The sequence below is a fragment of the Cheilinus undulatus genome, linkage group 3, assembly GCF_018320785.1.
Source record: "Cheilinus undulatus linkage group 3, ASM1832078v1, whole genome shotgun sequence".
Lineage (NCBI taxonomy): Eukaryota > Metazoa > Chordata > Actinopteri > Labriformes > Labridae > Cheilinus > Cheilinus undulatus.
The window spans coordinates 49,550,276-49,563,067 of NC_054867.1; the positions used below are offsets into that span (position 1 = coordinate 49,550,276).

Below are 12,792 nucleotides of genomic sequence, written 5' to 3' on the forward strand. Positions count from 1 at the left end.
ATTGATCTACCTCCTGGTCTTGGTGTTCATGCTAGCTAAACTTATCCTAGACCCAAGTGACCCTTTATGGGCTCTCTGATCAACCTGCTGACCCAACAATAAGAAAGCCCCCTCTTATAGCAACCATAGCTGGGCTACTTCCAGTTAAACCACCTTTTCCTTGGGCCAAGTCTTTCTCTCTATAGCAGTGAGCAGTGAAAAAGTCTGACATGTTGAGGTTGAAGTCGTATCTCTTAATATCTTCTCTCTCTCTCGCTTTCTCCTGCTGTCTCTCTCTTGGTCCCACACAATAACGGCTGAATGTCTCTTGGTAGGAGTATTTCCTGCTCTGTTTATTTCCTTTATCATAGCAGAGGTGTGTGTGTGTGTGTGTGTTGGTGTGTGTGTGGGGGGGGGGGGGGGGGGGTTAGCATGTCACTCCTGTTGTGTGTGTTGAAAAAAAATTCTCCAAAGTTGAGGATTCTGCTCGTGGTTTTGCCCTCAGCATGAGAGTGTGTGGAGTCGTATGACCAAACATGTCAGAAATCCAGCCGACCAGTTGGGAGCAGCTGTGATCTGCTTGATGGTGGCCTTTGTGTCCCTCTGACACAGCGTTCCAATCATAAAAGGTAGGTATAATGTTCAATAAAATGTATAATGCACATAGGCATATTAGGGCCACTCTAAGAAAAAGAAAGGATCTTTCGATTTTCAAGAAAAAAAACAGGTCTTCTAACTTAATTCATAAATTCACATGATGCAAAACTCAGTTTTTTAGTTATAAGTCAGAGAATTTTGAGAAAAAAATTTTCATTTTTGCTCTGAGTAAGTTGTAAATTTTGTCTTTATGAACTTGAAAATGTTAAATTTACGCTATGAATCAATGCTATTACAGAGGGGTTTTATTTCTTTTGAAAAGCTCCAGTTTATAGCAGTGGCTCTTGAAAGATGCTGTTGATAAAGTGATGATTTTTGGACTAAAAGTCTAATTTTTAGCAAAACATATAATTTGACAAGCCTGCCAGCAGCAGTACTTGTGCAGGGCCAAAGGATTTTTGTGTCGTTTTCTTTCACACAACTGTCTTTTGTCAACTTTACAATCTCAAAAGTTCTGAGTTATGGTTCTTAGAAATCTAGGACTTTTTAAACTAAAATTCTGAGTTTGGTTTGTGATCAGTTTCTGACTTTATGGTCCTAATTTTTGTGGAAATTTTGTTTTTTTTTTATTTATGTTTTTATCAGACCTGCCCTAACTGGCCCCCTAAGTACATCGTCATATATTTTCAAAATTACTAACATTGCATTTTTTGTAACGCCAGCTTAACATAATGTTTGCATTGCTCTGCTTCAAGTTTGGCAAAATGATTTGTTTAAAATCAACTGGTCTTACAATGCTGGTCTTATAAGAAAGATCATGATGCAAAACATTTTTTTTCCTTTTCGAATTTTTGCAAAACTAGAACTTTGTTGATGTGCCGTGATTTGATAGGCAGGATCTTTAGCATCAGACATTGGTAGAAGTTTGATGTTACTCTGCAACTTTACCTTTTTCTCTATTCCTTTATTCAGGCCAAGTGTTTTTGAGAATCAAGATCAATTGCATATTAGTGCAACTGAAAATCATTGAGTATTTTCAGATGTTTCAAATGGAAAGCGCCCTTTACAGGAGGTATTGTGTAACCTTATAACAGGTATCCAAGGGAGGGCAGGGGTTGACAAACATGCAGGGCCTGATCTATTTTCTATTGTGACTCTAGCAAAGACAGATCAAGATGATTTACTAAAAATGTATAATAAGCTGAACATCACTCAAACTTGCACACAGAGTTACTGTTAAAGTGGTGTCCATGCAGTTAGACAGTGGTGACTGTCAGCAGGGAGCTGGGACACAGCATGTCCTCATGGTTATCCAGCCTGGTCCCATGAGTCAGGAGCTCCTCTACTGTTGTCCAGTCATCAAACAGCTTCCTGTTCCTCAGACGACTCAGCTTCCTCTGACTCAGCTCCAGGACAGTGTTGCAACGCCCATCTGTAAAAGCTCCGCCCATTCTGCTGTCCTGCACACCTGCATCTCCAACAGAAGCTCCTCCACCTCCTGTGATGGCTCCTCCTCTGCTGATGGACTCCCGTACAGACAGTCCTCTAGCTTGAAGCTGCTGCTGCCTCTGCTCACGGGCCAACAGGAAGTGTTCCCTCCTTTCCGTCCGACTCCAGTATCGACCCATCAGCATGTCAGTGTTGGTCTCCTCGTCTGTGCTCATCCCGCTGCGTTCATCCGCCAACTGGGACGCCCTGTCCCTCAGGAGTTGGCTTCTGGAGATCCTTGTGTTTGCGTTGGGTTTGGAGCTTAGGTCATTTTTAGGCTGCAGACCAGAACTGGGATTGGGGTTTGAAATTGCATTTGTGTGTCCTTTCTTTGCATCCCAACCAGCAGCACAGTTAACCCCTGTGTGGCCTTCCAGGGTGCTGTAGAGACCTCTGCCTCCTGGCCCCCCTTGGGACTGGCGGGTTGCAGGTTTGGGCCAGGTGTCATTGACATCTACAGACTGAGAAGAATGGACCATGCTCTGCAGGTGCTGCTGCTCTCTGGCTATGCTCCTCTCCAGCTCCAGCTGCCTCTCCCGGTCCATCTCCTCCTGAATCTGAGCCTCTCTCTCCATCTCCATCTCCTGCTCCTTTTGCATTTGCCTTTTCTGTTCCAGCTCCCTCTCTATTTCTCTGTCCCGTTCTGTCACTAAAGGTTCAGGGATCAGGCGTCTTTCTTGTGAGTGCCAGTAGTCATGATGAGGAATCTGACTGGTTTGCTTGTTGTCAAAGCATCTCTCATGGTTGTTGGCGCCCCTGTTATGCCCCAGAGCAGTAGGGTGTTGTTGGGGAGAGATAGCCAAGTTAGCTGGCTGAGAAGCCATCATACCTGTATTTAGCTCACCTTCCTCAGGTAGGCCCAGCGGCAGGGCGTTGCATGGTGCAACACCTCCACAGTGGTGCATGGTTGCTGCACAGTAGGAGGGGGAAGCTGGGTGGCTGGCTCTGCGACGATACTCCTGAGGAGGGGGGCGATGGTGAAGTGTTCGGCTTCTCCTTAGCATGCCCATTGAACTGGACGGTTGGTGGTGTGGCTGCATGGGAACGAATGGTCTCCGATGGCTTGAAGGAGTACTGCAAGTGGAGAGGACTGGGGCAGTCATTCTTGAGACCGCAGCATGGGAGGGGTTGAAGAGGGCGCCACTGCTGGAACTGTGACGGTTCAGACAGGGGCGATCAGCTTTATGGAACTGGACCGATGAAACCCTGGAAAGGAAGAGTGAAATCAGTCAGTGGCCTTAAAACATGAATGTGAATATCGATACAAAAAATGAAAGACTGGTTTCATGAAGCCAAAGTTCAGTCTGAAGTGCAGTTCAGATCGAATAATTGCAACGAGATGGGTCGATACTCAGAATTGCTTATGATGGGCCACTCTGTTCCAAAAGCTGACCAGTTCACACCACTATAGCTAGAGATCTAGAAACTATCAAATTCACTGGATTTATTTCTTTAGTTACTGCATAATAGATCTTTCTCTACAGATCTTTCTCTGCATAGTCACTGTTTTTTCATGTGTTTTGTCTTCATGCTGATACGTTACAATTTCAACTTTGCAAAGCAGATTGACTGGCTAGATTTCGTGTCTGTCATCAGGCAGATCTATCTAAATCTGCAACAATTGTGCCAGGTCTTAAATCAGACCAGAGCAATAAGCATCCTGCTGCAAGGCTGTAGCAATGACTGCCTTCAATGAAGCAATTTCTCTTTTGCAAGGGGAGCAAAAATCTGCAGTGAAAGCTTTTCATGGCAGGGAAGGTGTTTTGCTTTTCTCCTGAGTAGCCTCTGCATGAGTTTTATCCACCAAATAACTCAACTGTTTGTTAACCACAACAGTACCTGCTTGCCCAGCTCAAGTTATGTAATGGAGCTGCGTATGCATACTTCCCTTGTTTGACCTTTCACTTTGATTGGTCTGTAATGCATGTGACAGACAGAATGGTCATCCAGTCAGCTTTAGAGAATTTATGAAAGGTTCTGCCTTTCTCAAATGTTTTGTTTGGGAGGTTTCCTAGATTGATGTGAAATTTACCCGATGACATGGATATATAATGCATTCAGAAAGTGTTCAGACCCCCCCCCCCCCAACCTTTTTCAATTTTGTTTTGTTAATCTACACTCAGTACCCCATAATTACAAAATGAAAATAGAATTTTTGAAATTTTTGCATAGTTATGAAAAATAAAAACCTTAAACATCAAATTGGCATTAGTAATCCAACCCTTTGAAACAACACTTAAAATGTGGCTCAGATTCCTCCCATTAATCTGGATATTTGCTTTGATTTTTCTAAACCTTGTTTTGAGTCCACCTGTGGTAGATTGAATTGATTTGACATGATTTGGAAAGGCACACACCTCTTTTTAGAAGGCCTCACTGACAATGCACAGAACAAACACCAAGCCATGAGGTCAAAGGAACTGCCTGCAGAGCTCAGAGACAGGATTGTTATCAGGCACAGATCTGTGTAAGGCTATAAAAATCTGTTGCAGTTCCCAAGAGCACAGTGCCTCCATAATTATCCAATGGAATAAAATATAAAAAAGTGAGGGGGGTCTGAGTATTTTCTCAAAGCACTGTATGAAACAACCTATCTGGGGTGTTAGGTGTAATTTCATGGCACATATAAACAAAGAAATGCTTTGCTAGCTCAGTCTTGTTATAACCAAGATATTCACTGAGATCGATCAATTTTCTGTGCTGTAAATCCTGCTTACATGCACAGCTGATGGAGGAGACAGGAGTGTTTCTGTGCTGGAGTTTCAATGTGAAAAGTTAAAAAGGAAGTAATCATGTCCATAATTCACAGCATCCTGAAATTAGAGCTCTGCAACTTGCAAAGCTGTAACAGCTCAGTTCAGATAGACTTGTCCATCACCAGCAACGCTCTAAGACAATCTCATCGCGTCTGTAATCTTTGGTCAAAACTGGGCTTCACAAGTAGGTTAACTTCAGAAAGACTTTTTAACTTAATCTTTTCTGAAAATAGCCCAAGATGTTATTCTTTTCAAATCATATCTAGATTTTAAATGAATGGCAGTTATTCTACCAGCTTCTACCTGAAAAGTCCTCGAGGTGGGAGGTCCATGACAGGTTCAGCAGCCTCCTCCATCCCGAGCTGCAGGCGCTGACACTGAGGCTGCATGGTGAGCGCCTCAGGGATAGCCTCCAGCAGCTCGCGGTGGCTCTTAGGACAGCTGTCCCTTCGCTCTCTCCTCTCACAGGGTTCGCCCTGATGTTGCAGCCTTGCGTTGTACAGCCGCATTCGCTTCTCCAGCAGCCTCTGGAAGTGCCTGAACTCCCCGGTGCTCACGCTGTAGAAACCAGAGTCGCTGAGCTCAGACGAAATAAAAGACTCAGAGGATGGAGAGCCGCCTCCAAAGCCCCCACAACCTCCTGGGGCAAGGGCTCCGTGAGAATGACAATCCTCCAGGCCTCCTTCTTCAGTCTCAAGTCCTGAGAGGTCCCCCTGGTGGAGGGAGCCATCAGTCCAGCCCAGACCGCTGTCCAGCTCATGATGGAGGGGCAGGAAGCCCAGAGGCTTCTCAAGCATGAAATCCTCATCGTCCGTCTGCAACAACAAATAATCATAATACCAGCATGATTAGACCAAATATCCTTCACAGAATGTTTTGACTCAGAAGAATAAACCAGGCTTAACTGTATCTGCAGCAGTGAAGTCTAGACTTAAGTGATGCCAGAAAAACCCACTATATCCAAGACCAGTGCCAGTGGAAGCTATTAGATCTGACTCCAGTTGGATTGAGACACCAAGCAGTAGGCAAAAGACAACCATCTGTCTCTCTCAGAATAATCTGATTTTAATAAAGGGCTCACAAATAGAGGTATAAACATTAAAGTATTTGTAAAGCAATTCATTAATCAGCTGGCCACCGTAGCCTTAAGAAACCTTAAACAGGAGGAAACGGTGCATCTGTTTTGGACTATTTTCAGCAGCAGATAAATCCAAATTCAGTGTTACAGCCTTGCTGAAAGTAAGAGGACTTGTGTGGGATGGAGTCAAAACAAACAGCAGCATGTGTGTTTGTAGCTGTGAGGAGACAATCAGTTAAACAGTGTGACTCAGTGATGTTTTTGTAGCTTTTTGACAAGAGTGAAGCTCAGTGGCACAGAGGAATTAGACACTCAGACGGAGCTTGTCTGTAAGATGAGGTCACTGTTGGTTTGAGTCTGACCATGAGATAATTCAGTGATTAAAAAAAGAAAGTATCTCAAAGATATCTAAACAAATAGGCCTTTTAAATCTAAATCTAATTCCTCTATTTTGTGATGTGCAACTGAGTCATTATTGACACAAGTAACATCCTTTAAAAATTAAATTGATACTTGACTGTACCAGTAAACATTTCTAAATCCTGTGTTATACATTGATGACACACTCTTAGGTTATGCAATTCTTTAACCAAGAAAAGCACTGGTATAAGACTTATCTTCTCATTGGTGATGAAAATAGACATCTTTGCATCTGCAGTCATGAGATACAGCATATTTTTAGATACCTGACTGTGGAAGCCATTAGGTTCCTCTAGATTTGTATTGCAGCAACCCATAAGGCAGTTCTGTCCCTTTGGTCCACGACCAGCCAGCTCTGGATCCTGCTGCATCATAACATGAAAAAAGACGATGAGAAACAACATACCAATATTTTAACAACTGGACTTGTTCATTTGAAATTACAAAGGATTGTGCCACCCTCTCAAGGGTGGAGGGTTTATGTTTACAGGTTGTTCATATGTCAGTTTAGGCCAGTGAAAGTCAGCTAGCAGCTCAGAGGCCATATCAGCCCCCAAAGCTGGTCATCTGATCCCCAAAAGACAATTGATTTCAGCAAATGTACAGTTTTTAGGTTACCTTTTGTCTTTTTATCCCTTTTGCTATTAAATCTACCCTAAAAATGATCAATATTGAAAAGGAGCTCAGCAAAAGTTCAAGCAGGAAGACTGTTTTTGCTCATTCTTCTGTCCCCACTCATTCACATCTCTAAGTTTCCATTCTTTCTCTCTTCCCACTCTGACAATCAGCTGATTATGGGCGTTCACTCTCCTAAGTGCTCAGCTAATCAGATCGTGCCACAACCCCATTTGTCCAATCATCATGCACCCTAATTTTAAATCTGTCATTCTATCTTTCACAGTCAGCCAGTTGTTCTGTGCAGATGCTGCAACCCTCTTCCACCCCAGCTACCTCCATTCATTTATTCAGCATCTAGTCCAGATCCTTACAGGTCTCCTGCTCATCTTATCCTGCATTCCTGGGTTCCTGGGCAGCTTCTCAGAAGTCAACACCACCACCAGTGTCTAGACTCCATGGGAGGTATTCTATTCCTGCCATTTGCTTCACTACCCCTTCAAATACATGATATCGTCATGGTGGAGTCTAATCGCCAAGGACTTTGCACGTCTCTTTCATTCAATTTGTGAAATAAATTATTGTCAAACTCGTATTAAGTCTCTCCTGATTGAAATAGTTTTATCAGGAATTGCTCACATCTGACCCATTTTTACAGAATTCAGCCTTCATTAGCCATCATTATTAAACATGATGCACTAAAACACATCATTCTAGACCCAATTAAATCTGCTATTTTTGTGTCAACTTTCCACTTCAGGCTCTTGTAGAGAGCATTTTTTCCTGTCTGAGATGAAAAAGAAAAGCTGCAGGATAAGCAATAGGGGCTGATCTCATTGTTAATGCCTAAAAATTGAAGCAAACACAAACACGTAGACAATAATATGTTTATTAGACCCAAATGTCTATTCAGTTCAGTTCATTTGAAGATCTGCTAACCCAGTGTCTGTCAAAATAAATTCTGGCCCATGCAAAAATGTGGTTGCCATTTTCTGGACGTGATGGCTCAAAACAGCCTGAAGGGATTTTCTTTAAACTTTGCAAAGATGTCTCCTCTGACTCAAGGATAAACTGATTCGATTTTGAAGGTCATAGACCAAAGGTCAAAGTCATATACCTCATGTTCATCCCTTGTTTGTTAACACAATGCTTCAAGAATGCTTTCAGGGATTTAAACTTTGGATCGATGTCCTCCTTCTACCTTTCTTCTTAACCTGCTGCTGCACTCCTACTGTCATCATGTATGCATTCAACTACCAGGTGGTACTCACTTCAGTTTTGCTCTAAACTGTCATTGTGAAAGCAAGAGCTTGCACACTCTGCAAGATCTTACATGAAGATTGCAAAATCTGCCCACATTTCTTCCATCCAGACAGTCTACTGGGTCATGTTTGTTTAATGTAGCATACATAATGTTAGTCTAGCCTGTTTTTTACACGACAAATCCTGAGTTCTGGGTTGTATTTTACAAAAATGGTTTCCCACAGTGCACTTCTTTAATGATACCACTGATTATTTGCTAAACCAGGCTTAAAACAAGTCATTTTGTTGATGCAAATATATATTTGAATATAACGATTTATGAGTGTATGTATGTTATTTTTGTGTGCAGTGTTACCTGGTGGATGATGTCCACAGTGTCTCGTGGGGAGCTGGACAGGTAGCCGTACCGTCCTCCTTCACAGGGATCTTGTGGCAGAGGCAAGTGGCCATAAAAATGTCTAATGGTTGAACAAGACAAAGAAGAATGTGGGCATTTAAATGTCTGAAATATTTTAAAAGGGGAAAACTACAGGCACTCCAGAACAGACAAAACCTCTCCTATTGCTACAAGTCCCTGTTTGGGCTACACATTTTTTTACATGCACTTAAGAGGTTTCCTCTATGCAGTCTTTTTTTTCCACATAAATTGCAATCACAAGGGTATTTTTAGTTGTTTCAAATAGGAAAGAGCTCAGCAAAAAGAGTTTTTGTCTAACCAAGACGGCTGGGGCTGAGAGATAATCAGTTTCTTTTTTTTATATTCAGTTGTCATCAGAAATGTTAAATCAGCATTTCCTGTTTTGACCTGTAAAAAAATTTACCTAACAAAAGGGACTCTGCTATAAACTCTAAAACTGTCTTTCTCTGTGTCTATACCTGTCCTGGTAGGTGGGGCTGGATGCATTTAGCCCTGCCCCTATTGGTGGGTGTGGCAGGTTGAGATGCTGCAGGTTGAGGGGCAGGGTCTCCCAGGCTGCCCTGTCTGCCTCAGACCCCCGCTGACCTTTGATCTGCAGTGTGATTGGACGCTGATTTGCTGCCAGGATCCTCAGAGCATCACGCTGGCTCAGGTGTGCAAGGCTCCGCCCATTAAGCTGAGACAAACAGGTAGAGAGAAGGTGAAAGTATGAGCAATTCTACATTGTGAGCTGAAACAGATTATTATTATTGGAAAGTTTTTGATGGTCCTAATGGGTTTAATTTTTATATTTACTGACTGTTTTCTTTAAATTTAGAAAGACAACATCAGAGTTGCAGGGAAAGTTTGTGTTATCAGTAGCAGAGCAAACCTCAATGATTAGATTATACAAGCATAACATTTATAAGTCATCACCAAAACTGGCATAATTCTCAATTTTACACCCGAGTAACAAATACTTCATTATAGGCTTTTAATATCAGATGTATGCTTGAATTAACACTGTTGACTTTGGTGAATGGTTTTGATTGCAATGCATCTACTGTTAATTAGCTGCATATTAGACCTGACCTAGCTTGTCGCGTTTACACAACAGCTGTTTAGGCTGGCTACACACGAGACAATTTTAACTAATTTTAAAAACAAGGAAAACCACAGACAGAAAGACAGTTTTAACTGATTTGTAGCATTGTAATCTTGATGCACAAACAAGATGAGACCACACGCCTGCCGTCTGTAGTAATGATTTCACAGCTGAGATTCTTAACAAGATCTTATAGAAACTTGCATGATCAAACAAGATTTCAGAAGACAAGCAAACATGGAGGATAGTAAATGTTCTCAGCAGGCTGTCCAGGTATGTGGTATAGTAGTGGAGAAGTAAAAGTACCAAACATCTGGAAGGTGATGCTACCTGGTCTACTCGCTCTTATGGGTTCTGTGGGTATTGTGTTGGAGGCAGTAAAACTGATCAAACATGTTTGATAGTTTCAATTCAAGGTCAGGGATGCTCCAACAATATAGAGAGCAGCAAAATAATCATGCTGAAACCATGAGGTTGAGGACTAATCATTTGCAACCAGCCTTGAATTGGGAATTCCCCCCTTCTAGTCTGATCGGGAAACACATCTGGCCTAAAGTCAAGCTTAAAGTCATCTAATGTGTGGCCAGGATTTCATAAAAGTGCCAATTTGAGTGCCTGAAAAAACAAGCTTTTAAAATGGTACAGTTTTAGTGGCTTTGCCAATATGCATTTCCTCTAAAATGAGTGACTCTGCACACATAGGCATTATTATTCCAGCCAGCAGCCATCTACAGGTAAGTGGACTATAACAACAATGGCCAAGTCACACGTTGTGTTTGCGTTTCTCATTCCCAGTTGACATTTTCCTTGTTGTTTATTGGCTTTTTAGTTAAGGGTGCACTCACACTAAGTCCAGTTGCCCCATACTGTACTGAAGCAGGCCTGTCTCCCCTCCTAACCCCCACACTGGCCTGCAGTCACAGTGCTCAAAGTCAAGCTGGGCCTGGGCACAGATATATCATTTTGTCGTAATACAATGCACAGTTTATGAAATGCATGGTCTCACAGAGTCAGCCAACATGGAGAAATACATTAGTCAACATGACAGTAATTTTGACCTCTTTGCGCCTTATTTTGGGTCTTTTGTTCAGATACGACTCTGTCACTCTTCACTAATGTTTAAAATGATTGTCGAGAGTAACAGTCATGCCACCAGTCTGTGCATCCATGCTTGAGTGCATGCACAAGCAAACCACCTCTTCATCTGTGTCAGGGCTAAGAAAATGTTATGTGCCTGAGCACAGTGCAGTGCACTCACATTAGAAGTCTGTTCCATCAGTTTGACAGCTTGATGGTGAAAAAAAGGCATTCTAATGTTTGAAGAAATGGCCTTTGTTTTTTTCTTGTTTATTCATCAGTATTTTTACTAGTTTGAAATGATGACTGCGAGATCATTCTTTTTCAGTCATCTATTTGCCATAGTTGGTCAGTGTGCCTTACAAACAAGCTGTTATTCATACACAGCAAAATGTTAAGCAAGATTTTGGAGTCACCTCAATCTCAGAATCCAGGATATGTAAAATACAAGGTGAAAAAAACACAACCCCTAAATGTACAGAAAATTTCTAGTGATAATTGGCAGAACTGTCGACCCAACTCTGCAAAATGTCTTCTATGGCTTTTGCAGAGCTTTTTTCAGGTCTGAATACGGCCCTAATTATGTCACAGTGATGTCATCAGCTTGAAGACAACAAATCAAAAACAAAAAATCCTGATAGAAGCAGAAATACAAAGTTCTGAAGAAGTTAACCACAAAAGAGGCTCTGATGCCAAGATGATTTGCAGTTGCATTGTGTGAAACGCAGGTTCCAGTGTTTTGGGAATTTGACCCACATTGGGGGCTCAGAGGCTGCATACCTCAGTCTTGGGGTTCATTTTAAATCGGAGTTAAAATCGCTCATTCAATCACCAGAGGAATGTAAAAATCCAGCAATAAAATGTGGAAAGACGACGTCAACAACACAAACATGAATTATCAGTCGTCACGCTTCCATTTTAACCGCACTTGGAGTCTGCGTTTTTACACTCCAGACCAAAACTCTGGAATAGTCGACATTATGCAACTGGGTCACAACACACAGCTCTGCAGACAGATGGTGAGTTCATCCTATTATGACAAAGACGCTAATTTAGGTGATTTACATCAAACATGACGAATGTGGACACCGTGTCCATGTTTGCTATAAAGGGTTAACACCTACGAGCCATCATAAACCACAGCCTACTTCACACACACGCACGCATATCCACGCACACACACACATGCAGCCCAGCAGCCATTGAATTAGACGCATGAACAGTATTGTTAACTCCAGCACATCACAACCATGAGTCACCCTCTGCTACATTGGACCAAACACACACTCGCAGTCAGAGCTGGGAAGCACAAAATGGCACCTGTGTGTGGAGACAGAAGAACGGCTGAGGGGTTACAGCAGATGGAGATAATGAACATGAAGATCATACATGCAGGAACATGAGAGAACTGCTTATGGAGGAAATGTGGCTGAATGTGTCTGAGATATGATCCCATGAATTAATCATCCAAACATAGTTACAGTCATAAATTCTTCTGCAGACATCATTAATGATGCCTTTTTTGCATCTGCATCCACACAAACCTGAACATGACATGCACAGCTCAGCTCAATCCTCCAATGAGACACCTGAAAACACAGTCAGCATTCATTTAAGGCAGGTTTTTCTCACCGTTTGGTCTCCCATCCACGGTCCAGAGAGCCAGCACCCCATCGTCACAGCAACAGAGGACAGCCGCCTTGCTTCCTAAGAAAACCACCGATGCCGCTGCTTCCTCCAGCAGATCGTCTCTTTCCTCCTCCTCCTCCTTACTCTCCCCGTCTATCTCTCCTCTTTCACTTTCACTCTCTCTTCAGCATCCGTCCTCCCTTCTTCTTATTATTTATTCCCCTCTTTTCTTCCTTTTTTTCATCTATTTCTTCACCATCAGTATCCTTGCCCCTCCCCCTTCTTCACAGCTCCAGATTTTTGCATCCTGCACACACATGCAGTTCTGCAAACAGAAAAATCTGCGCAGGCTGACACAGTGCATTCAGAGACGGAGAGGGAAACACAC

General features: G+C 42.4%; 1 protein-coding gene across 1 annotated transcript; it reads right to left on the minus strand.

Moving 5' to 3' along the window:
* Positions 1-1,777: 1,777 nt before the first annotated feature.
* Positions 1,778-12,516, minus strand: LOC121528072. Its single transcript, XM_041815213.1, has 6 exons — positions 12,408-12,516; positions 9,073-9,290; positions 8,552-8,654; positions 6,585-6,683; positions 5,124-5,635; positions 1,778-3,270 (listed from the first exon to the last, which is right to left on the minus strand). Exons 1-6 carry the CDS (start codon positions 12,447-12,449, stop codon positions 1,833-1,835), a joined length of 2,412 nt encoding a protein of 803 aa, XP_041671147.1. The 5' UTR covers positions 12,450-12,516; the 3' UTR covers positions 1,778-1,832.
* Between the last annotated feature and the right edge of the window lie 276 nt (positions 12,517-12,792).

Bases quoted from the DNA above. Each gene is read 5' to 3' on its own strand.
- LOC121528072 (XM_041815213.1), bottom strand. From the start codon at position 12,449: ATGGGGTGCTGGCTCTCTGGACCGTGGATGGGAGACCAAACG. The intron at 6,684-8,551 runs GTAACACTGCAC...GTTATGATGCAG, and splicing joins CTGTGGACATCATCCACCAG to CAGGATCCAGAGCTGGCTGG. The intron at 3,271-5,123 runs GTAGAAGCTGGT...CTTCCTTTCCAG, and splicing joins CCACCTCGAGGACTTTTCAG to GGTTTCATCGGTCCAGTTCC.